Source organism: Rhincodon typus, chromosome 2 (genome assembly GCF_021869965.1).
Source record: "Rhincodon typus isolate 14 chromosome 2, sRhiTyp1.1, whole genome shotgun sequence".
NCBI classification, from domain to species: Eukaryota; Metazoa; Chordata; class Chondrichthyes; order Orectolobiformes; family Rhincodontidae; genus Rhincodon; species Rhincodon typus.
The window spans coordinates 11,072,887-11,100,003 of NC_063333.1; the positions used below are offsets into that span (position 1 = coordinate 11,072,887).

Genomic DNA, 27,117 nt, shown 5'->3' on the forward strand with positions numbered 1-27,117 from the left:
GAGATTGGATATACTGGCAGACAGCAAAAACTGTAGATGCGGAATCAGAGTTAGCACTGAGTGGAGCTGGAGGAACACAGCAGGTCAGGCAGCATCAGAGGAACAGGAAAGCTGACATTTCAGGTCAGGACCCTTCTTCAGAACCAGTTTGAAACATTGACTTTCCTGTTCCTTTGATGCTGCCTCATTCATACTAGGGTTGTTTTCCTCAGAGAAGAAGAGACTGAGGGGAGAACATGATTGAGATGTATAAAATTATGAGGTGCAGTGTTTCTCCTTGGTAGACAGTCAATGACCAGGGGACATAAATTTGAGGTGATGGGCAGGAGGTTTGGAGGGGATGTGAGGAAAAATGTTTTCACCCAGAGGGTGGTGGGAATCTGGAACTCACTGCCTAAGGGTGGTAAAGACAGAAACCTTCACAACATTTAAGACATACATGTGCGATGCCACAGCAGACAAGAATATAGGCCTAGTGCTGGAAAATGGGATTAGAATAGTTAGGTGGCTGTTTTTGACCATCACAGATTCAATGGACCGAAGGGCCTTTTTCTGCATTCTAGATTTCGAAAGATGGAGATGCAGCTCTCCTTCTGTAGTGTTACCCCAGACTTGGTTCTTAAACCCTAGACAATGGCATACATCCATAAGACACCTTCAGAGAGCTACAAAGTGGGCTAATGTAACACTCATTTTGTTTTTGATGTGGTGATTTGCTCCTTGTTAAAACTGAGATAACTCCACAGAGGCCTGGTATCCCATCACAAGTCACCTTTTATTTACACGTGTGCATTGTACTTGACACTGGTTCGGCTCCCTCAGAACTAGCGCTGAGAGCGAACAGAACATCTAACACTCCCTGGGCTCCCCAGTCAGGGAACTCATACTCTCTGGGTGACCTCGTTATAATCACTACATCCCTCCCCCTCTAAGTACAGCGACATAGGCCTGTTCTTTCTCTTGTAGCCTCTCCTGGGTCGTTTACACATCGGGTCTGGTTCGTCCGACTCAGCCTCAGGTATGGGCAGCTAGTACTATTCTGTAGCCTGGACCATCTCGGCAGAAATTCATCTTCTTCTTCAGGCGGTAAAAGTATCGAGGCTGTGACATCCACCGTGTCCATCTCCAACTCTGAGGTTTCTTCAACGCTGGATGGAGGCAGAGAGCCCATGGATTCTGACAGCCTTGCCAGCTGTTCTGAGGGCCCGGGTACGTTTTGCTCCTGCCCTGTTTGTGAGTTTGCAGCTTTCATGTGGTCCACATGCCTGTTCAGGACCTACCCAAACGTTGTATTCACAGGCCCTGACCTTGCATTGACCATACCTCTTACCCATGCTGGGCCATTCCCATGGTTCCTACACCAAACTTTGTCCCCTGAAGTAAACTGTCTCTCTCACTTAGAGGGATCTTGTGCTCGGCATTGGCATTTCTGATGTCATTCAGAAGGTTCTGAGAAAGGATCAGCAGACCCAAAACATTAACTCTGATTTTTTTCTTCACAGATGCTGCCAGACCTGCTGAGCTTTTCCAGCAACTTCTGTTTTTGTTCCTTACTGGTCTTCCCTGTTATTAGTCCGTCATCCAGATAAATGCTGACCTGGGGTACACCTTGTAAAATGTTCTCCATCGTCTGCTGAGGAATGGCACAGGCTGACAATATCCCAAATGACCGTCTCATATATTGGTACAAACCCTTATGGGTATTAGTTGTAGCATACTTCTGGGAATCCTCATCCTACCGCAATTGCTTATGGCCAGCTGTGCATATAAATCCTCTATGCGAGGGATTGGGTATCTATCCAGCTGTGAAAAGCAGTTTACCATTTGTTTAAAATCCCCACAAACGCAAGCTGACCCATCCGGCTTCACAATCGGTACAACCGGTGCTGCCCATTGGACTGGTTTGGTGATTCCTTCGCTTTCCAGCCTCCCTGATTTCTGCCTCTACTATTGCCCCGTAAGGCAAATGGCACTGAGGAGACTTGCAGAATCATGGGATTGCTTCCTGGTCAACATGGAAGGTGGCCTTAGCTCCTTTGTTACACCCGAGACCTTCGTGACAAATCTCTGGGTACTTAATTAGTTCTTTAATCAAAAAATTGTTGAGCCAGTCTCGGCAAATCTTACTCAACCAACTTCACCCAATTGGGCCTGAGCCTTTCACTCCAGTCATTGGTAACTGCACCATCTGCTTCTCATCAGAGACCCGAATCGAAGTTGTATCTTTAATCTGTAAAGGTTCCCCAGTTTAGGTTCTCAGTCTAGACAAGGTCTTATGCAAACTTACAGGTTGGAGTCCAGACCGAATCTTGTTAAAGTGTTCTGAGGAAGGGTCATCGGACCCCGAAACATTAACTCTGTTTTTTCCTTCATAGATGCTGCCAGACCTGCTGAGCTTTTCCAACAACTTTGTTTTTGTTCTTGTCAAAGACTAGTTCTGCGATCACTGTTACAGCCACGCTGGTATCAACTTCCGTGAGAACCAGGTGACCATTTAACCAGACATTTATTTTGATTGGTTTTGGTTTGGATGTTGCTAAGCAATTTAACTGGTCTGAACCAGATGTAGGTGGGATTTCCAGGGTGTGCTGTCTCCTGGACACTGGCCTATCAGTTCCCTTACTCAGTTCATGCCTACTGGGACGCCTTTGTTGTCTCAAGTCCGCATACAGGCAGCGACCACAGATCCTGAAGAAAATTTTAACTGTTTGGCCGAGGCTTGACTTTGTTTTGGGATTTTTGCTGTGGGCTGACCTAGAGTCCCTCTGCTCAGGATATGTCCTGAGTGAGGCTATGCAAATATCTTCACTTAAATGGTGTTCCCCAAGCTCAGTCAGACTGGAGAGGGCATCCACTTCCATTGGAATACCTTACAACTCATATGCTCCACTTGCCGCATTTTCCAATGATAAAGCTAGTTGTAGTATTTGCTTGAAGTCCAGTTGGGCTTCAGCTAGTAGGTACTTTTGCATGGTTACATCATTAATCCTACATTCCAAACGGTGCCTCATTAAGGGTTAAACCAAAGTCACATGCCGCTGCCAGTTATCTTAACCTTGTCAAAAATCCCGATACAGATTCCCCTGGTTCTCAAACAGTCGAGTAAAACCAATCATGTCTCAGAATTCCTTACTATTCCTTAACCAAATCCGTTAATTCTTGAAAGGTTTTAATATCTGGTACCTCAGGAAAAGTTAGGCTCCTAATGACTGAAAAAGCTGCAGGTCTACAAGCTGTCAGGAGAATTACTCGTTGCTTTCCATCTGCTCCAGTGTCATTTACCTGAAGAAAATAATGCATCTTTCCCACGCACAGGGCCCAGTCTTCGACGGCAGGATCGAACGAGTCAAGCTTCCCAAATAACGGCATGATGCCAGGAAACGCAACCCAAAGCTGACTGTTGGGAGCGAATTTCTTCGGGAGCATATTTTTATCTCTCATCACTGCCAAAATAACTCCACAGAGGCTGGTACCTGATCACTAAGTCACCCTTTATTTACAGGTGCATGGTACTTGATACTGGTCTGGCTTCCTCGGAGCCAGCTCTCAGAGTGAACAGAGCCTCTGAGGTTTCTGTTTATATCTGTCAGCCAGGGGTCCCTGATTGGACCAGGTTAACAGGAACTCATATTATGTGAGGTCCACCTGGCTGACCTCACTCCAGTCACAACAAAAACCATTTCTCACTTCCTGAAGTAGTTTTACAGTGATTTGTGCAGAGGTTAAATATAGGGTTCTGTAATGAGGACAGCTGTCATCATGACCCCTATACGTGGCTACAAAACCATTCAGTTTGACATCCCTCACTGTAGCAATTGTCTACGGTAGCCAGCTACACTACAGCCTCAAGCACAAAGTTTGTGTTGGGCTCAAGCACTTTCTCCCTATAAATAAAGCCTTTTAGAAAAAAAATGGTTGGTCTAAAAATAGTTTGTACTGGAATTGCTCCAGCATTATTAATCAGTGAATTCTTACTGCTGTGACAGTTTGCAGTCACCTTCCCCAAGCCCCCTGCTGTATGTGTTGGTTTGGTGTTTGTGACACAATGATAATCTCACAGACGATAAAGAGATTTACAGGGAAGCTGCACGGCAAATCCCGGGAATAACAGCATATCCTGGGAATGTGCAGGTGAATCCTGGACGCTCATGGCGAGTCCTGCCAGATAAATCCCAGGGATTACATGGGGGAGATTCCAGGAGTGGGTGATGACTGTAGGAATTACATGGCAATCCCAGGGATTACGCGCAGCATTTCAATCCAGGGATTGCTTGGCGCATCCGAGGACACTGCTTGAGAGGCTGGGATGATGTAGCAAGCACTCCAAGTGTATAAAGAGAAATCAAAAATATACAATCACCTGGTGTGAACAACTTTGTCTGATCTATTCACACAAGAGGGTGTCTCGCATGGAGAATTCTTTGCTGTAAACTGCTGCCGAAATAGACTTCAGGCACGACTGGGAAATCAAAGTCAGCGTGGAACTTGAGGGAAAGCATTGAAGATGGCTGGAGAGAGGACTTAGACTAAGCACCTCACACAGACACATCAGAGCAAAGTTCACAGGCTGAATGGCCTAATTCTCTGCTTCAACATTCTAGCTCCTCAGATAATGTCCTTGTCCTTGTCCAAATGCAGCAAAACATGGACGAGCGGTTCAAGATGGCAGCTCACTACTGCCACCTTCTCAAGGGCAACTAGGGACAGGAAATAAATGCCGGCTCAGGTCCCACAAGTGAATTACAAAATAAGTTCCTCTTTTATTCATCTACCTTTCATGTTCCGAATTCTCTTTTTAATATCTCAAGGGTTCTGTTCTCTCCTCCGATCTAACTCATTTCGGTCTTTAATAACTTTCAACTACCGCTAATATCTGTCAGATCACCAACAACATCCAGTCCTTCTGGGTAAAAACTCAATCATTGCTTCCCTAATTTCTCCAGAGCCTGTATTATGGGAATGAATATCTTGTTTGTGTCATTTATTTGAAAGTTTTAATGTATGCCCCTCTTCATCGAACTCCACCAGCACAGCCTTCTGTGCATTTCCTCCCCTAAAAGGCATCTCGTTGCATACTGCTCCCTTGCATTTCATTTGATCATTTGTCTTCATGTTTCTATTCCCAAACCATCTCTCTGCAAGATGACGAATTCTCTCTGCGTTACTCCTGTATATTTATTCTGTCACATGGCTAGTTGCTCTAAACTCCACGACAAACATGAAGCTTCTTGCTTACAAGCCATTGGCTTGTGATTGCTGTCCTGACTTTGCTGTTCTGAATTTCCGGATCCCCTCCTACCATGTTCAAGTCTAATGTTCACAGCCTACGAATCAACCTTCTTCACGTTGTATTGACTGTCCAACATAGAAACAGGCCGTCCAGCTGACTTTGCCTAATTCTGTCAATCTATCTTCTGCTCTTTTGCCCTCATACATTAATTTAGCTTTCCCTCAAATGTCTACTCCTGTGGCCAGAACTCATCAGAAAATCCCTGCTAACTGCTAGCCCACCCAAATTTCTCTTGTCAAGGTTAAGCCAGATTTAGCATAACTCCACAAAAATTCTGGGCCGTAATTCCTCTATTTCGTTCTCTCACAAATTTATCTTTTGCCATGATCTGAAAACTCCTCATGGCCCCCAGTTTTCCCCTTTCTGCTTCATCCTAAAAATATACAAAGCTAAAGGTTGGCCTTAGTGATTGCTGCTTTCCAACTTGCCTCATCTTTCCTGTTAATCTTTTCAAGCATCTCAGTGGATACATTGTGAGCTGGGTCCCTTCTCTAAGGATCTCAGTGAGAAAAGAAGGTGTTCTGATTGTTCCATCACACACACACAAGGGCCACATGCACACAGGTACACACACTCACACTCTTGTAAACACCACAACCAGACAGACAGACACACACACACACACACACACACACACACACACACACAAACAACACAAATATACCACACAGACAGAAACACAAACATCTCACATGCATACCCTGCGCCCACCAGCAATCCACCCACCCACCTCCAACTCACCCGTGCCACCCACCCACACACACACAGATACCCCTCCAACACACACACACAAACACATATACGCACACTCGAACACGCACACAGATATATTCCCCAACATACACACATACATGCACACACACAAACACACACAGAAATATGCCCAACACACACACACATAACACTTACAGACACATACACAACCCACACACACAAACAAGCACACACACGCACAGAGACACACACACACACACACACACACACAAATGCGCCCAGCACACACACACAAACACACACACACACACAAACACACACACAACACTCACAGACACATACACACAAACACAGACACAACCCACACACACACACACATGCATGCACACACACACACACACGCAGCCACACACATACACACACACACACACACACACAAAGACTATGTAGACAGAAACGTGCTTTGAGTAGTAAACAATACCTCAGTGAGTGAAGCTACAACTTTCAAATGGAAATTCACTGAGTGCATGAAAGAAACATGAGTAGAAAGGTGTGATGAAAGGCTGAGATGATGCCGACGGAATGGGAGGAAACTTCATAAAAGATGTACTCATCAGGAAACACCAGCAGCACCGTGATCCGTTTCTAATGGCCCTGCAGTAGGTGGTGGGGAACGGATCTCTTGAATGCAAATATATGGCTTGCTCAGCCGCCTTTGAGAGCATTTCAATAGCAACAATGATGCTGGGGGTTTGGAGTCACATCCCAACCGGGCTAGACGAAGAAAACAGACCACTGAATTGTACACCTTCATAGCCCACCGTCTCCCTCTATGGCAAATGGGGCTAAGACTGGCATGTGCCAGAGTGGGACTCCTGAGCTATGCCAGGTGTTGTTTAACACAGAGTGAAGTTCCACGGTGCCTTACAGACTGCCATCAAATCTCAGTGACTAGCTTTTTATTCAAATTAATCTAAGTTAAATTGCTGTGGTGGGATTTGAACATGTACCTCTGGATCGAAAACAGAAATAGCTGGAGAAACTCAGCAATTCTGTCAGCGTCTAGAACATAGGACATAGAACAGTACAGCACAGTACAGTCCCTTCAGCCCACGATGTTGTGCCGACCTAGTATCCTACTAAGATCAATCTACCCTGCATACCCTACATTTTACTATCCTCCATGTGCCTATCCAAGAGTCACTTAAAAGTCTCTAAAGTATCTGACTCCACTACCACTGCTGGCAGCGCATTCCACATGCCCACCACTCTCTGTGTAAAGAACCTACCTCTGACATCTCCCCTATACCTTCCTCCAATCACCTTAAAATTATGCCCCCTCATAATAGTCATTTCCACCCTGGGAAAAAGTCTCTGACTATCCACTCTATCTATGCCTCTCATTATTTTGTACTTATCTGTGGAGAAAAAGTAGAGTCAATGTTTTAGGTCCAGTGATCCTTCTTTAGAGCTGGATCCTTAGGTAAGGTCCCTGGATTATTACTCCAGTAACCACACTCCAATAAGTACAATGCTACCAGTCCTGGCCAAGCGAGGTACTTTAGCAGTGGTTGAGCAGAATGACTTGTCTCTCTGTTGTATATTCTACGTAACTCAAAAAACGTGTTGCCACATGATATGAGCTGTTAGAGACACCAACAGAGAAATTAAATCAAGGCCTATCTTTTATGTATCATCTTCCTATGTTGACGTTTCAACAGACCTCAGAACACAAGGAGTGCAGAGATTGCCTCCAATTCATACAAAAAGCACTTGAACTGGTAATTTATCTCACTGTTCTTTCCTCAGTGCAAATAGCTGCCTCACTGGCCTAGACACAGTGAACTTTAAAACTAATTAATCTTGGCTGCTTCGGAGAAAAGGTGTTTCATTAATGTGAGCCCTTTGCTTTTTTCTCTTTCACACATTCCAGAATTGGTTGAATTCTCCCTCTCACTTTCTCCTTTTCACACGCAATCCAAACACAATTAGCACAGGCTGATACAGGAGAAGCCTGAGTACCAATTCTAATCAATGTCTGAGCCTAAAGCTTTGAAATGTTGGAGATTTAAGCAGATGAAACTTTGTTTTCTGAACTTTGTTGCCGTTCTCATTCATGAAAGGATCTAGGATGTGAAGGCACAGAATTAAGGTGATGTACAAAGATATAAATGCAATATATGAGGCATGAGTTATTTATTGTCACATCTATCTATAAAGATACAGTGAAAAGGGCTCTGTCACCACAAATAAGAACATGAGCACGAGCAGGAGTAGACTATCTGGACCCTCAGGCCTGCTCCGTCAGTCAATAAGATTATGGCTGATCTTTTTCAGGACTCAGGTCCACTTACCCACCCTCTCACCATACCCCTTAGTACCTCTACTGTTCAAAAATCGATCTATCTTTGCTTTAAAAACATTCAACAAGAAAGCCTCAACTGCTTCACTGGGCAGTGAATTCCACAGATTCACAAACCTTTGGGTGAAGACGTTCCTCCCCAACTCAGTCCTAAATCTTTTCCCCCCTTATTTTGAGGCTATGCCCCCTAGTTCTAGTTTCACCTGCCAGCGGAAACAACATCCCTGCTTCTTCTTATCTATTCCCTTCATAATTTTATATGTTTCTATAAGATGCACCCCCCCCTCATTCTTCTAAATTCCAATGAGTCTGCTCAATCTCTCCTCATAAGCCAACCCTCTCAACTCCGGAATTAACCTGGTGGACCTCCTCTGCACCCCCTCCAGTGCCAGTGCATCCTTTCTCAAGTAAGGAGACCAAAACTGTACACAGTACTCCAGTTGTGGCCTCACCAGCACCTTATACAGCTGTTCCAGTGGCAGTTTGAGTTACAAGAAGAATAAAAACAAATTACATAAGCAGAGTTCACCTTCAGTACATGGTGTCTTCAAACACCGCTGCAAAGCTTATGCAAGGTCACTCGATGGTGTCCCAGGTCTCGAGGAGTACCCACTGAGGGCACAGCAGTGAGGACACTGCCAAGAGTCCATTCTTCTGACCTACCACAACCAGGAGTCCCCACTCTGGGCACTGGCACAGTCACAGCCAGATGAAAGGTGTGTGATCTACAGAATGCACAGGTATTGGTTACTTATGTGAGGGTTTAAAAAAAAAATGAAGGTCAGAGAATCCTTCTGGAACAGTGAACTAATGCAGTATATGTCAGACAACTGGCGACTGCACAGTGCTGGTGGAATAAGATGTTTATACTCTGGCGTTTAAGACAGGTAGAGTAAAAACGGAAAGCCCACTGGCTTTTTTATCCCAGTTCAGAACCACCAAGGATTGATTCGAATGGAGGAAATGCGTAGATTGAAAGTTTTTGGGGCGATTCGGATAATCAGAAGCAGGTTCAGTTTTATTCTCATTACAGGTTTTCAGAACAGTTCAGGGGAAACATATTCACCTCGGGAGAAAATGTTTATGTCATAAAACTTGCATACCAAGAGAGTTTGATTAGGGATCTGCAGGTTTTCAGAAGTGAGGAAGTTTAGGCTCTCAGATTTATGGAAAGGCTCATGACAGCAGATGTGAAAAATACTCATTAAATTGTCTTCACACTTCATGACAAAGAAAGTGTTAGGAAACTTTGTCTTGCAGGTTTATTTCTTTCTTTGTTTTTGTCTTTTGTGTCATAAATCTCTTCCCCGTTGTTAAAGAAGGTTCACAGCCTCATGTGAATAAGTCACCATGAATGACCATAATGTTACTGAAATTTCCAGAACTTCATCTATCAAGCCAGATTTCATTCTGGGATCTGATTTGTCCGGTAGTGCTGGGATCACTACAGATATGAGAAGGAAGCATTTTCACACAGTGAGCAGTTGGAGTCTGGAAAACACTGCACAGAAATGTGGGGGGAAGTAGAAACAAAAAATAGATAGGGGCAGGAGTTGGCCATTCCACCTCTTAGGCCTGATCTGACATTACCAGGATCAGATAATCCCTACAGTGTGACAGCAGGCCATTCGGCCCATGTAGCGCACACCTATGTTCTAAACGATTCAATTTCTCCCAATATGTCATTCTGAAAAGCATCCCACCCAGACCCAGCAACACCCCCACTCTATCCCTGTAACCTTGCATTTCCCATGACCAATCCACCTAGCCTGCACGTTTTTGACTGTGGGAGGAAACCAGAGCACCTGGAGGAAATCCACGCAGGCACACGGTGAACGTGCAAACTCCACGCAGACCGTCGCCTGAGGGTGGAATCAAACCCTATGTGTATGATCAGGACAGATCAGTCAGCCCTAATCCTACTCTTCCCCCATGTCCTTTGATCCCTTTAGAAACAAGAGCTAAATGTACCACCTTCTTGAAAACACATAATGGTTTGGTCTCAACCATTTTCTATGGTAGTGAATTCCTCAGGCTCACTATTCTCTGAAAACATTTCCCCTCATCTCAGGACTAAAAGGCTTAACCCTTATCCTTAAACTAGGCACCCTGGTTCTGGACTCCCCCACCATTGGGAACATCCTTCCTGCAAATGACCTGTTCAGTCCGGTTACAGTTTCGTGGGTTCCTATGAGATTCCTGTCATTCTTCTACGCTTCAGTGATTACAATTCTAACCGACTCAATCTCTCCTCATATGTCAGTCCTGCCATCCCTATAATCGATTCGGTAAATCTTCGTTGCACTCCCTCTATGGCAAGAACATCCTTCCTTAAATAAGGAGACCAAACCTGCAAGCAATATTCCAGGTGTGGCCTCAACAATGCTTTATACAATTGCAACAACACATCCTTGTTCCTGTACTCGAATCCTCTCATTATGAAGGCCAACATCCAGTTTGCCTTCTTTACCTCCTACTTCACCTATGCTTTCAGTTGAGGCATTCTTTTATTCTTTCATTTAAATAATTATTTTACTTTAATGGAAACAATGTGCAAGGTTTGGCATGTTCAGACAGACCCTCACCAACTTTTACAGCCCCACCATAGAAAGCATTCTATCTGGATGCACCACAGCTTGGTACAGCAACTGCTCTGCCAAAGGACTGTAAGAAACTACAGAGAGTTGTGAACACAGTCCAGACCATCACTCAAACAAAGCTCCCACCCACTGACTCCAACTATACTTCTTGTTGCTGCAGTAAGGCAGCCAACATCATCAAAGACCCCTCCCTCCCTGGTTATAATCTCTTCCAACCTCTTCCACCAGGCAGAAGATACAAAAGCTTAAACACGTGTAGCAACAGGTTCAAGAACAGCTTCTTCCCCACTGCTATTAGACTTCTGAATGGACCTCTCAAATTTCAAATCTAACGTTGATCTTGCTGTTTGTGGACCTTCTTTGCAGCCATAACTTTGTATCCTTCACTCTGTTCAATCACCCTGTGATCTTTGTTTGCTACGATCTGACTGTACTGCACACAAAACAAAACTTTTCACTGCACCTAGGTACATGTGACAATAATAAATCAAATCAAATCAAGATTACAGGGTGAGAGAATGGCACTAAGTCATGATGCTCACTTAAAGAGCTTGTGGAGACACAAAGAGCTGAATGGTCATCTTCAATTCTGTGATTCCATTGCAAGGGAAATGGAATACAAAAGTAGGGATGTATTCTAACTGTTGTACAATGTATTGGGGCGAGCACATGTGGAGTACAGTTTCCTTACTTAAGGACACAACAACATTAGATGCAGTTCAGAGAAGGTTCATTTGACTGATAACTGGGATGGGTGTTATTTTACGAGGAAAGGTGTGTCTGTATCTGCTGGAGTTTAGAAGAATGAGATGTAATCATATTGAAGAACCTCATCGAATCTCCCTTGTGGGAGGGACTAGAACCAGGGAACGCCATTTAAAAATCCACGTTAGGTGAAAATGAGGACTTTTTTTTTCTCTCAGATGGTTGTGAGTCTTTGAAACTCTCTTCATCCTAGAGCAATGGGGGTAGACTTATTAAAGATTTTTGAGGAAATGATAGACAGCTTCTTGACTAACAAGGGAGTTAAAGTCTGTCAGGGTTAGGCAGGAATGTGGGGTTGAGGCCACAATCAAATGAGCCACTATTTTGGTCAATGGCAGAACAGATTCTGAGGGACTCCTGTACCTAAGTCATATGAACTTATGTTCAAGGTAGACGCATGCTAAACAACTAGCAAGCTTGATATGTGCCTTTAGTTGGACGAAATCAGAACAAATGGCTTGTTAAGGGAAGTTTCACAAGAATTATTTCACTTCCAATTTTAACTGGCTGTAGTGTCATTTATTTATTGCAAGTCTCATTTACCAGTGGAAAGTCCTTCAGCAATATTCTGGGACAATATCTAATACAGCATCTCTGGGAGGGAAAAATATCTGCAAGAAAATTCAAGGCAAGCAATTTCTATTTGAGACGCTCCCCTTCCTGACTCTAACCATAGCAAAGCTCTTAACATCTTGGCAAGAAAACCTATCTACGATGTCACATTTCTAAATTACACCTCTCCATTATAAACGGCCACCATTTGTAATGGATAGTGGCTGAGGGAAACCTGTCAGTGGTTATTCAGGTGGATGTCTCGCTGCCCCTCAGAAAAATGCCTTTGCATCAACCAGCTCCATCTGTTTACCTCCCAGGCTTTATATCCTTTGTTCCTTTCATGGCATTTAGAAGATCCCATAATATTTCACAGAGAATGGATTGTAGTTACTTTAGAGGTATAGGCAGCCAGTGAGCAAGGTGACCCAAACGTCAAAAAGAAAAATGATCATAAAGTCATAGTCATTCATGAGGCAAAAGGAGACACTTTGGTCCATCAAATCAGCATCAGCTGTCCATGGGTTATTGCAGTCAGTCCAATTCTGCCACCCTAACCCAGTTGCCCTTCAAGTTTATTTCTATCAAGTGCCCACTTGAAGTCATCGATCAGACGTAGGAGCGGAAGTAGGCCATTCTGCCCATCGAGTCTGCTCTGCCATTCAATGAGATCATGGCCAATCTGATAACCCTCAACTCCAATTTCCTGCCTTTCCCCCATAACCCTTGATTCCCTTCCTGATTAAAAATCTGTCTCTCTCAGCCTTGAATATTCTTAATGACCCAACCTCAACAGCCCATTTGTGGTAAAGAATTGACTGACGTTTCGGGCCTAGACCCTTCTAGGCCCGAAACGTCAGCCTCTCTGCTCCTATGATGCTGCTTGGCCTGCTGTGTTCATCCAGCCCTGCACCTTGTTGTCTCGGATTCTCCAGCATCTGCAGTTCCTACTATCTCTGTGGTAAAGAATTCCACAGATTCTCTAAACCCCGGAGAGAAGACATTCTGTCTTAAACATGCAACCTCTTGTTCTGAGATTATACACTCTCGGCATAGTCTCTCTCACAATGGGAAACAACCTCTCTGCATCTACCCTGTTAAGCCCCTTAAGAATCTTGTCCATTTCAATAAGATCACCTCTCATTCTTCTGTATTCCAACAAGTACAGTCACAACCTACTCAACCTCTCCTCATAGGGTAGTCCTTCCATTCATGAGATCAGCCCAGTCAACCTTCTTTCCTTAGGTAAGGCACCCAAAACAGCTCACAGTATTCCAGCTGTGACTTGTGCCCAGGTTAAAACACAGACAGATTCGAAACACCTAAAATGCACTGTCTGACCTGAGATGTCACCTCTTGTATACCCGGATAAAACCTTTAATTATCTGAGGGCAATGACCTGAAAGAAATTCTGGGATTTGCACTGTTATCAATTGAAATTTGTGTCTCCTTTCTAACTGATTAAAGATTCAACAGGATGCGGTCAGCAAGGGATTTTATGGTTGTTACCTTTCTGCATTTGAATTCTGTGTCGGTATACCTCCCATCCCCACACTACACCTGATGAAGGAGCAGAAAACCAAAGGTTGGTTATGTTGAGTTTACAGCAATGAGACAGATGTTTTGGTCCTTGTTGCTTTTTGCGAGCTGTTTATATTCTACAAGATCTTCTTCCTCCCCAGCTTGTTAACAAATCCTTCCATTCCTTGTTCCTGCATGTGCCCATCCAGCTTCCCCCAAATGCGATTCTGCTTAACCGATTCACAAATTCCCCACACTAACCACTTTCTGGGTGAAGAGGTTTCTCCGAAATTAATTATGCGACTTCCATAGGTTTACTGCTCCTGGTCATTAGACTTATCCCAGTAGTAGAAAAAAAAAACTTCTCTCTTTTTAAAGAATCATTCACAAGATTCAGCCATCACTGGCTGTACCAGCATTTAATACCCATCCCCAATTACCAAGAGGGTAATTGAGGACCAACCCCACTGCTACGGGTCTGCAGTCATCAAGACCAAAAGGTAAATTTCCTTCTGTAAAGGGTATTAAGGAACCAGATGGGTTTTATATGACAATGGGCTGTGGTTACATGGCTATTTAATTCTAGATTTTTTAAGTTAAATCAAATTGCACCATGGTGAGATTTCAGCCCATGCTCCCAAAGTGAGTATGTGGGTTGGGTTATGGTATGTTGCCTTGGGTTCTGGATTACTAGCCCAGTGACATTAACACTACTCCACCACCGCCTTGCTTGGCACTGTATTGTCAGTCCTTCAATGTCACTGGGTCCAAATCCTGGAACTCTCCCCCAAACAGCAATGTGGGTGCACCTTCTTTTTTTCACGTGTCACTGGCTGAGCCAATATTTATTGTCCACCCCTAGGTGTCCTTGAGAAGATGGTAGTGAACATAGAACATAGAACATAGAACATAGAACACTACAGCGCAGTACAGGCCCTTCGGCCCTCGATGTTGCGCCGACCTGTGAAACCAATCTGAAGCCCATCTAACCTAAACTATTCCATTATCATCCATATGTTTATCCAATGACCATTTAAATGCCCTTAAAGTGGGCGAGTCTACTATTTTTGCAGGCAGGGCATTCCACGCCCTTACTACTCTCTGAGTAAAGAACCTACCTCTGACATCTGTCCTATATCTATCACCCCTCAATTTAAAGCTATGTCCCCTCGTGCTAGCCATCACCATCCGAGGAAAAAGGCTCCCACTGTCCACCCTATCTAATCCTCTGATCATCTTGTATGTCTCTATCAAGTCACCTCCTAACCTTCTTCTCTCTAATGAAAACAGCCTCAAGACCCTCAGCCTTTCCTCATAAGACCTTCCCTCCATACCAGGCAACATCCTGGTAAATCTCCTCTGCACCCTTTCCAATGCTTCCACATCCTTCCTATAATGCGGTGACCAGAACTGTACGCAATACTCCAAGTGCGGCCACACCAGAGTTTTGTACAGCTGCAACATGACCTCATGGCTCCGAAACTCAATCCCTCTACCAATAAAACCTAACATACTGTACGCCTTCTTAACAACGCTATCAACCTGGGTGGCAACTTTCAGTGATCTATGCACATGGACACCGAGATCTTTCTGCTCACCACACTACCAAGAATCTTACCATTAGCCCAGTACTCTGTATTCCTGTTACTCCTTCCAAAGTGAATCACCTCACACTTTTCCGCATTAAACTCCATTTGCCACCTCTCAGCCCAGCTTTGCAGCTTATCTATGTCCCTCTGTAACCTGCAACATCCTTCCGCGCTATCCACAACTCCACCGACTTTGGTGTCATCCGCAAATTTACTAACCCATCCTTCTACGCCCTCATCCAGGTCATTTATAAAAATGACAAACAGCAGTGGCCCCAAAACAGATTCTTGAGGTTCACCACTAGTAACTGAACTCCAGGATGAACATTTCCCATCAACCACCACCCTCTGTCTTCTTACAGCTTGCCAATTTCTGATCCAAGCCGCTAAATCACCCTCAATCCCATGCCTCCGTATTTTCTGCAATAGCCTACCATGGGGAACCTTATCAAACGCTTTACTGAAATCCAAATACACCACATCAACCGCTTTACCCTCATCCACCTGTTTGGTCACCTTCTCAAAGAACTCAATAAGGTTTGTGAGGCACGACCTACCCTTCACAAAACCGTGTTGACTATCCCTAATCAAATTATTCCTTTCTAGATGATTATAAATCCTATCTCTTATAATCCTTTCCAACACTTTACCCACAACCGAAGTAAGGCTCACTGGTCTATAATTACCAGGGTTGTCTCTACTCCCGTTCTTGAACAATGGGACAACATTTGCTAGTCTCCAGTCTTCTGGCACTATTCCTGAAGACAATGACGACATAAAGATCAAAGCCAAAGGCTCTGCAATCTCCTCTCTAGCTTCCCAGAGAATCCTAGGATAAATCCCATCCGGCCCAGGGGAATTATATATTTTCACACCTTCCAGAATTGCTAACACCTCCTCCTTATGAACCTCAATCCCGTCTAGTCTAATAGACTGTATCTCAGTATTCTCCTCAACTACATTGTCTTTTTCCTGTGTGAATACTGATGAAAAATATTCATTTAGCACCTCTCCTATCTCTTCGGACTCCACACACAACTTCCCACTACTGTCCTTCACCGGCCCCAATCTTACTCTAGTCATTCTTTTATTCCTGACATACCTATAGAAAGCTTTAGGGTTTTCCTTGATCCTACCTGCTAAAGACTTCTCATGTCCCCTCCTGGCTCTTCTTAGCTCTCTCTTTAGGTCCTTCCTGGCTAACTTGTAACTCTCAAGCGCCCTAACTGAGCCTTCACGCCTCATCTCTACATAAGCCTCCTTCTTCCTCTTGACAAGAGATTCAACTTCTTTAGTAAACCACGGTTCCCTCGCTCGACCACTTCCTCCCTGCCTGACAGGTACGTACTTCTCAAGGACACGCAGTAGCTGTTCCTTGAACAAGCTCCACATTTCAATTGTGCCCAGACCCTGCAGTTTCCTTCTCCATCCTATGCATCCTAAATCTTGCCTAATTACCTCATAATTGCCTTTCCCCCTGCTATAACTCTTGCCCTGAGGTATATACCGATCCCTTTCCATCGCTAAAGTAAACGTAACCGCATTGTGGTCACTATCACCAAAGTGCTCACCTACCTCCAAATCTAACACCTGGCCTGGTTCATTACCCAGTACCAAATCCAATGTGGCCTCGCCTCCTGTTGGCCTATCTACATACTGTGTCAGGAAACCCTCCTGCACACATTGGACAAAACATAGGAATATAAGAGCAGGAATAGGCCATTCAGCCCCTCAAGCCTGTTCCACCATTCAATGAGGCCATGGCCTATCTGTAGCCTAGCTCTGTGTACCTGCCTTTGGCCCATATTTCTTAATACCTTTGCTTAACAAAAAACAATATCTCTCACAGATTTAAAATTAACAACCCATCTATCATCCACTGCTTTTTGTGGAAGAGAGTTCCAAACCTCTACCACCCTTTGTGTGTAGAAATGCTTCCTATCATCCTTTGCATTTATACAATTTATTTGTCATATATTGTACAATCCAAGATGGTGCTGGAATGTGGCAACATTATCCACTTTTCACTGTACCTAGGTACAAGTGACAATATATTAAATACATCGAAATATTAAATAAATGAATCTAACATCTCTCCTGAATCCTCTGGCCTTAATTCTCGGACTGTGCCCCCAAGTTCTAGCATCTCTAATCAATGGAAATAGTTTATCTTCCTTGTCTTTTCCAGTTAATATCTTGAAGACCTACAAAGCCATTGGGTTAAGCCACCTCCAATCGGCTCGCTCTCAGTACAGTGCAGTAAGATAATAGCAACTTTATTTTTTATATTCAATCTATTCAGGTAAGCAACCAGCGTCATGTGATTTATAGGTTGACATTGGTGAGGTGCTACCTTGAACCACTGCAGTCCACAGGAGTCCAGGAAGCACCACAATGCCATTAGGGAGGGAATCTCAGGGAAGACTTATACCCCAAGAACTACAGTAGTTTAAGAAGGCAGCTCGCTACCACCTTCTGAAGGGCAATGAGGGCAACGGGCAACAAATGATGCCAGTGACGTTTACATCCGAAGGAAAAAATAAACACAACCCGATGATAATTTTACCGACCAGGTCAGGTCACCTCTCAACCTCGTCTTCTCTGGACAAAAACAAAAGCCTCAATCTGTCCTGAGAAGTGTTTGAAAGTGTTGTTGTTGTTGTAATGTAGAGGGATAAGTGGGCAGCTGTCACTGAGCGCTCATCAAGGAACCAAAGGTCGATTATCCCCTTCTGTGCTGGCGATCTCTGCTATTCAGTGGTTCCGCATCCCAGGTCAGTGAGGAGGGACTGGGTCAATGAGGGGTTGTATTCTACACTGACAGCCCTGTGAGGAATGACAGATTTACAGTGTGTGTGTGTTGTGGGGGGTTGCTACATGCCATTAGATCCGAAGATTTGCAGCCAGCAGCGGATCCAGGGTGATCTAACTGCCCGATTCACAATGTGAACATGTGTTCTCAAGTTTAGCCGTGTGCTGAGGTGGCGCTCAGGGAAGAGCACCTCTGCTGTTCAGAGTGTTTTTGCGCTGGGTTGAAAAGTTTGTTAACTCCGCGTCTATTTTCCGGAAAAAAAAATTCCCTTTCAAGAGAGCGGCGAGGCTAAACCTGCTATCCGTGCAGAAACGATTCAGCTATCGCAGACTTGACCCAAAGGTGTGATTAGACTCCAATATCTAAGGATTGGGGTCAGAGATGCTTTGCCAAAGCTGCCAGTTTGCCAACCCGGCCAGATTGAACGGCGTGGTATCGCTGTATGTGCGCGGTAGATACAGGATAAACTCGACAATGAATTTGATTCGATTTGATTTATTCATTGTCATGAGTATCTTGTTGCAAAATGCAGTGAAAGGTGTTGCACAGTGTCGCCACTCACCGCGCCATCTTAAAACACAGAAAAAGAAACCAAAACGTAGGATATAAAGGCAGAAAAATAAAGAAAAGGTTCACATTTACAGCCCTTCTTGTTAAGTGCTCCATCATGCAAAGTTAAAGTACTACTGCTCCCAAAAAAGCAGACAAAGCCAAAAGTACTCAGTAGATCAGGATTATTCCTAATCTGCTGAGAGTTTTCAGTATCTTCTGTTTTTATTTCAAATTCCCAGCATCAGCAACGTCTGGCCTTTGTTCAAATCTTGGAGTGCCCTTTCAATGATGTGCTAAGTGTGACAACCCACCTCCTTGGCAGTGATAATTAACTATGACGCTACTAACTATGTCGACATTACACCAGTGAATCCACTTCAAACACACTCCACTGGCTGGAAAGTACTTTGGGTTTTGAAGTAGTGGAGGCTCTTTAAGTGTGGAGTTTCATTCCTTCAGATTTCCATTGTTCACAGCATGAAGGCATTGTGACAGCCTGCAGCCCATCAAGACCATTAGACCATAAGATAAAGCTACAGAATGAGGCCACTCAGCCCGTTGAGTCTGCTCTGCCATTCAATCACGGCTGATGTGTTTCTCGACCCCATTCTCCTGCCTTCTCCCTGTAACCCTTGACCCCCTCACTAATCAAGAACCTATCTATCTCTGTCTTAAATACACTCAATGACGCGGCCTCCATGTTCCTCTATGGCAACATGCTCCACAGAATCACCACCCTCTGGCTGAAGAAATTCCTCCTTATCTCAGTTCTAAAGGGTTGTCCCTTCACTCTGAGGCTGTGCTCTCGGGTCCTAGTCTTTCCTACTAGTGATAACATCTCCTCCACATACACTGTATTTAGGCCTCTCAGTAAGGTGTCAATCAGATCCCCCCTCATCCTTCTAAACTCTATCAATTACAGACCCAGAGTTCTCAACCGCTCCTCACATGACAAGCCTTCCACCCCCGGGATCATTCTTGACAACCTCGTCTGGGCCCCTTCCAACACCAGCGCATCCTTCCTTCCCGCTTCTGCATTCTGCTCTATTACTGTGATGTACTTATGCAATGTCTGATTTGCCTGGATAGCACACAATACAAAACTTTTCACTGTATCTCAGTGCACGTGACAATAATAAATCAAATCAAATCACATCAAATTCAGGGCCCAAAACTGCTCACAATATTCTAAAGGGACTCTGATGAGAGCCTTACTCAGCCTCAGCAGTACATCTCTGCTCCTGTATTCTAGCCCTCTCAATATGAATGCAAACATTGCATTTGCTTTCCTAAGTGCTAACTGAACCCACATGTTAACCTTAAGAGAATCCTGAACTTCAATTCTCAAGTCCCTTTATGCTTCAGATTTCCAAAGTCTTTCCCTATTTAGAAAATAGTCAATGCCTCTATTCTTCCTACCAAAGGGCATAACCTCACACTCTCCCAAATTGTATTCCATCTGCCCATTCTTTACCCACTCTCCTAGCCTGTCCAAGCGCTTCTGCAGCCTCCCTGCCTCCTCAACATTACCTTTCCCTCCACTTGTCTTTGTATCATCTGTAAAATTAGCAACAATGCCCTCAGTTCCTTATTCCACATTGCTACTGTATAACATGAATAGTTGTGGCCCCAACACTGACCCTGTGGAACTCCACTAGTCACCGGCTGCCATCCTGAAAAAGACCCCTTTATCCCCGCTCTCTGCCTTCTGCCAGTCAGTCAATCCTCAATCCATGCCAGTACCTTGCCCCTAAAAGCATGGGATCTTAAAAAACATGAAAGAGCTGTAGATGCTATAAATCAGAAACAAAAACAGAAATTGCTGGAAAAGCTCAGCAGGTCTGGCAGCATCCGTGAAGAGAAATCAGAATTAACGTTTCAGGTCTGATGACCCTTCCTCAGAATTGATGTTAGCTGGCAAAATTTCGATTTGTATGCAGTAGATAGGGTGGGGAGGGGCTAAGGAGTAGATGATGGGTGGGGATAGAGCCCAAATAGAGAGAAGAACAGTTGGACAGACAAAGGAGTTGATAACAATCTGGTTGGGAGGGCGAATAGCTGTTAATGGGGACTGTTAGTGACTAACAATAGGTAGTGTGTAATGGCAGGCTATGCGGTAACAAGGCCTGGTGTGTGGGGTAGGGGGCTAAGATATGGGAAAGTTCAGGCCCTAAAATTATTGAACTCGATATTGAGTCCGGAGGGCTGCAGGATCCCTAAGCGGAAAATGAGGTGTTGTTCTCCCAGCAGAGTTACTCTGGAGCACTGCAGCAAGCCAGAGACAGAGATGTTGGCCAGGAAACAGGGTGGTGCGTTAAAGTGGCAGGCGACAGGTAGCTCAGGTTCTTTTTTGTGAGCAGAATGTAGATGTTCTGCAAAGCGGTCACCCAGTCTACGCTTCGTTTCCCCAATGTAGAGGAGACCACATTGTGAGCAGCGACTAGATTCTGGGAAGTGCAGGTGAAGTGTTGTTTCACCTGGAAGGTACGTTTGGGTCCTTGGATAATGGGGAGGGAGGAGGTAAATGGGCAGGTGTTGCACCTTCGCTGGTTACAGGGGAAGATGCCGTGGGGCTGTGGGGTTGTGTTGGGAGAGAAGGAAGAATGGACCTGGGTGTCCTGGAGGGAACGGTCCCTGCAGAAGGTGGACAAGGGAGGAGAGGGGAATGTGTGGTGGCATCTTTCTGGAGGTGATAGAAATGGCGTCTGAAGATCTTCTGGATGTGGATGCTGGTGGGATGGTAGGTGAGGACTATTGCTGTTGTGGGAGGGAACAGAGGGGGTGAGGGCGGAAGTGCGGGAGATGGGTCAGACCTGGTTGAGGGCCCTGTCGACAACGGAGCTGGGGAATCCTCGGATGAGGAATAAGGTGGACATTTCGGAGGCACCCTTGTCGAAGTTGGCCTCGTCGGTACATATACGACGGAGACGGAGGAACTGAGAGAATGGGATGGAGTCTTTACAGGAAATGGGGTGTGAGGATGTATAGTCCAGGTAGCTGTGGGAGTCAGTGGGTTTATAGTGGATATTAGTGGCCAGTCTATCCCCAGAATTGGGAACAGAGATGTCAAGGAAGGGAAGGGAGGAGTCAGAGATAGATCAGGTAAAAATGAGGGCAGGGTGGACACTGAAGAGAAATCATTGAACTTTTCCAAATCCGAATGAGAGAGGGAAGCAGCACCGATGATATCATCGATGTATCGGAGAAAGAGTTGTGGGTGGGGGCCGGAATAGGACTGGAACAAGGAATGTTCCACGCACCCCATGAAGAGACAGGCATAACTGGGGCCCATGCGGGTATCCATGACCACCCCTCTGACCTGAAGAAAATGAGAGGAGTTAAAAGAGAAGTCGTCGAGGGTGAGGACAAGCTGGGCCAAGTGAAGGAGGGTGGAAGCGGGCGGGGACGTTTCAGGCCTTTGCTCCAGGAAGAAGCGGAGAGCCCTAAGACCCTCCAGGTGGGGAATGGACATGTAAAGGGATTGCACGTCCACGGTAAAGAGGAGGTGGCTGGAGCCTGCAAACTGGAAATTCCGAAACTGGTATAAAGCATCAGAGGAATACCATGGGATCTCAACTTATTTAACTAACATCTGTGCAGCACATTGTCAAAGGCCTTCTGGAAATCCAAATATCCACTGGTTCTATAGTGCCAATCTTCTTCCTTTTTCCCATATCCCTGCTCATCATTTCTAACCAAATAACCATTCCATACCCTCTTGAGTGCCTCAACTGAACCTGCCTTTACCACATTTCCAGGCAGCACATTCCAGACCCTAACTACTCGCTGCGAGAAAACTCACGTTTCTCACATTACCCTTGTTTCCTATGCACATCACTTTAAATCCTCTTGTTTGTTTTATTAGCAGGAGAAGATTCTCCCTATCTATTCTGTCGAGCCAACTGTTGTTGGACATTTTAAAAACATAAAGCTAAAATGAATCTTTTTATTTACAGTTTCCGCCTTTATTTACCTAATCTCTCTCCTCGTCCAACGTTGCTTTGCCTCTCGTTATTTCTCATTCTGCTCCTGGTCTCGCATTGAATTGACCTGCTCACTGTCAGTCCTTGCCTTCTATTTCCACAATCCTTCAGTCTGATTGTTTGAGGAGGTGAACACTTGCTTGTCTCGTGTATTCAGATCTCAGTTACCCTGACTCCCCTCTTTGGTGTTATCCCTTCAGATGTTCGGCAATTCAGCAAATGTTTGAAGAATCTCAAAGCGGACAAAATTAGAACTTTGGAATGAGGCGCAGATATAGACCATTTGGCTTGTTGCTTTAGATCTGTTTTTTTATTCACTTGTGGGATGTGGGTGTTGCTGACCAGCATTTATTGCCCGCCCTTAGTTGGCTTTGAGAAGGTGGTGGAGAGCTGCCTTCTTGAACCGCTGCAGTCCATGTGCTGTAGGTAAACCCGCAGTGTTACTCGGGAGGGAAGTAGTCATGGGCTTCAAAGGTGCTGTCTAAGGATCTTTAGTGAATTTCTACTGTGCATCTTGTAGATTGTACACACTGCTGTTACTGAGCATCAGTGATGGAGGGAGTGAATGTTTATCAAAGCAACCACATCCACAAACAGCCATGACCCCTACCATCCAGAAGGACAAGGGCAGCAGACACATCGGAGCACCACCACCTGCATGTTCCTCTTCAAGCCACTCACCATCCTGACTTGGAAATATATCGCTGTTCCTTCTGTGTCTGTGGGTCAAAATCCTGGAATTCCCTCCCTCACGGCGTTGTTGTTCAACCTATAGCACATGGACTGTAGCAGTTCAAGATGGCAGCTCATCACCACCTTCTAAGAGCGACAAGGATGGGCAATAAATGCTGACCCAGCCAGCGATGCCCACATCCCATGAGTGAATTTTAAGAATCTAGAAATCTATCGATTTCCATCTTGAACATCTTGTTACGGATACTTTGCAGCTCTCTGGGGCAGAGAATTGCAGAGATTCAGTTCCCTTTTCTGAAGCAATTTCTCCTCATCTCAGTCCTAAATGGCCAACCACATGAGAGTTAGCATGGAAGCGCTGAATATTTACAGTATGGAAGGAGGACATTCGGCCCACCCTGTCCATACTGGTTTACCGGATGAGCACATGACCCATTGCCTTTGCCTTCTGTTAAATCTCAGTACTTTCTGATCTGGATGCTGAAATCACCCTAAAGGACAGACAAGTCTAACTAATGGCACGTGCAACTTGACCTATGCCAAACAACATTAGAAGAATGTTTTTTATGCTTTAAATTGTCCATTGCTTTGGACTCTGAAGCTGTTTGGTAAAGAGTACATGCAATCTACCTTGTTTAGCAAGCAGCATCATGTAGAAGCGTGTGATTTATATTTTGAAGTTGGTGTACAGCAGTATGTTGAACTCCTAAGTCTTACAATCAATATTCAACAAGTAAAGTTATGTTAGATTTGTCAAGAACCTTGGTGAGACTGCACCTATAGAGCAGAATTCTAGTCTCCATGTTATAGAAACAGATATAGAGGCATTGGAAAGATTGCATCAAAATGATTGACCATAAATGGAGGATTTTAGCAATGGGAAAAGAGAGAGATCAGCTCTGGACTGATAGGATGTGGCAGGGTTTGAAAGGGTATATGTGAAGAGGAGAGGTTTTCACTTATACAGAAGACCAAGACTAGTTGTCGTGAATATAGTCCCCACTAAATTCAATAAGGAATCCTGCAGACAATTCTTAACTCAGACAGTGATTGGTAGGGGGTATTTGTGAGTGGATGAAACAGGTGCCACATACACGCTAAGCCAGATAAGGGCATGAGGAAGAAAACAAGGGTAGATTGTTTTAATCAACCTGTGTAGTTGTATTAAGATACACCTAGGAATAGATAGAACTTAACCCCAGGTCTTCTGACCCAGAGGTAGGAACATTACCACTCTGCCTCAAGAGCTCAAATGCTGATAGGGCTAGATGAGTGAATAGAGTCATAGAATCCTACAGCATAAGGTCCTTTGGCCCACCATGTCTGTGTGATCAACAAACATCAAACTACATCCCATTTACTTGCATTTGGTCCATAGCCTACTATGATCTGGCATTTTAAATTCTCACCCAGATGGCCTGGTGGTACTGTCACTAGATTATTAATCCAGAGACCCCGGTAATGTTCCGGGTACCCAGGTTCAAATCCCGCCACAGCAGATGATAGAATTTGAATTAAAAAAAACGTCTGAAATTAAGACCTTAATGATGACTGTGAATCCATTGTCGATTGTCAGAAAAACCCATCTGATTCACTAATGTCCTTAAGGGAAGGAAACTGCCACCTTTACCTGGTCTGGGCCTATATGTGACTCCAGATCCACAGCAACTTGTTGACTCTTAACAACTGGGGACAGGTATTAAATATTGGCTTAGCCAGCAACACCCATATCCCATGAATGACTAAATAATTTACATGAAATAGATACTTCTTAAATGCTGTGAGTACCCGCTTCCACCAACTTCTCAGGCTGCACTTTCCATATTTTTACCGCCTTCTGGGTGAAAAAGGTTTCGTTCTCGGATCTCCTTGAAACCACTTGCTTCTCACCTTAAACTTATGCCCTCTGGCCTGCCAAGGGGAAGGAAGGGACTCCATGCGAAACAAACACTGGAATTTGAATGGGTTGCTTTGCGATTTGATTGAAAGGCAGGTTATCACCTTCCCCCAAGTGGGTACACCTGTTTACAGAGACCGAATGGCAAGATGGAGCCCCAGTGAAGTATCGAGAGCGTAAAAAACACCCAGAAATGTAACATAACGGACTTACCACAAGGTTCCCAATTACCATGACCAGCATGAAGACAAGGATACACAAGGGCTGCCCGGCCACCTCCATACAATCCCACATGGTCTCGATCCACTCACCGCACAGGACACGGAACACGATGAGGAACGAGTGGAAGAAGTCAGACATGTGCCAACGTGGGAGGGTACACTTGGTGGAGATTTTACAAACACATTCAGTGTAGCTTTTGCCGAAGAGCTGCATTCCAACCACTGCGAAGATGAAGACAATGATGGCCAGTACGAGGGTCAGGTTGCCCAACGCACCCATCGAATTACCAATGATCTTAATTAGCGTGTTGAGGGTAGGCCATGATTTTGCCAGCTTGAAGACTCGGAGCTGTGGAATAAGATGGGACAAAAAAAAACCTTGCATCAGACAAGGTGAGTAATAATTATCACAATGAATGGACGAAGTAGAACGATGTTTAATTACAGTTTTCCAATGAACTGAAGCTCACAACAATTCAACAAGTCAACTGATGGCCTGAAGTCTATTGTTTTCCATTCGGATCGTATGTTACACTGGAAATATTTACATTAGCTTCTATTCGTTGAATTGGGTGGTTCAAAAGTGAAAAGAAGAACATGCGGGAAAGGGATGGAGTGGCCATTTGGGCTGACCTTCTACATTTACTCTCTCGACCCTAGGTTTCAGTAGAATTGTAGAGTTTTACAGTGCAGAAGGAGTCCATTTGGCCCATCATGTCTTTACTGGCTCCCAAAAGGGCTACACTCTCCAGCCCTATCGCTGTAGCTCTCTAACTCCATCAGTTTGATGTATATCTCCAGCCCACTTTTGAAACCTCCTCTGGAATCCACCTCCACCACTCTGCCAGGCAGCGCATCCCAAATCCTAACAACTCTCTGAGTAAAAGAGTTTCTCCCCATCTCACTCCTGGCTTGTCTTGCAGATAACCTTGAAATTGTGATCCCTAGTTACTGACATACCAACTAGTGGAAACAGAATATCCTTCTTCACCCTATCAAAATTGTTCATAATTTTGAACACTTCAATAAGGTCACCTCTGAATCTTCTCAGCTCCAGGAAGAACAAGCCCAATCTCTCTAAATCTTTCCTTGTATCTAAAATGCCTCATTCCTAATATCACTCTAGTGAATCTCCTTTGCACTCTCTCCAGGGCTGATACATCCTTCCTTAAATGAGGTGCCCGGAACTGAACACAACACTCCAAATGTAGCCTGACCAATGATTTGTAGAGGTACAGCATCACTCCACAACCAAAACATAAGTTGCTGGAAAAGCTCAGCAGGTCTGACAGCATCTGTGAAGAAAAAGTCAGAGTTAATGTTTCGGGTCCGGTGACCCTTCCTTAGAATTGCCCCTCAGGTATTTATTCTGCTGTTCACCCCCAGGTTCGCTCTGACTGACCCCGCTCCTCAGGGATTGATCCTGCTGTTCACCCCCAGGATCACTCTGACTGACCCCGCTCCCCAGGTATTTATCCTGCTGTTCATTCCCAGGTTCGCTCTGACTGACCCCGCTACTCAGGGATTGATCCTGCTGTTCACCCCCAGGGTCACTCTGACTGACCC

General features: G+C 44.7%; 1 protein-coding gene across 1 annotated transcript in view; it reads right to left on the reverse strand.

Moving 5' to 3' along the window:
- The window catches only part of LOC109921859 (sodium channel protein type 4 subunit alpha-like), a 1,322,739-nt gene that overhangs the window by 1,173,975 nt on the left and 121,647 nt on the right, over positions 1–27,117 (reverse strand). Inside the window, 1 exon segment of the mRNA XM_048618339.1 lies at positions 25,540–25,900. Within this exon segment, the coding sequence (XP_048474296.1) occupies positions 25,540–25,900 (361 nt within the window).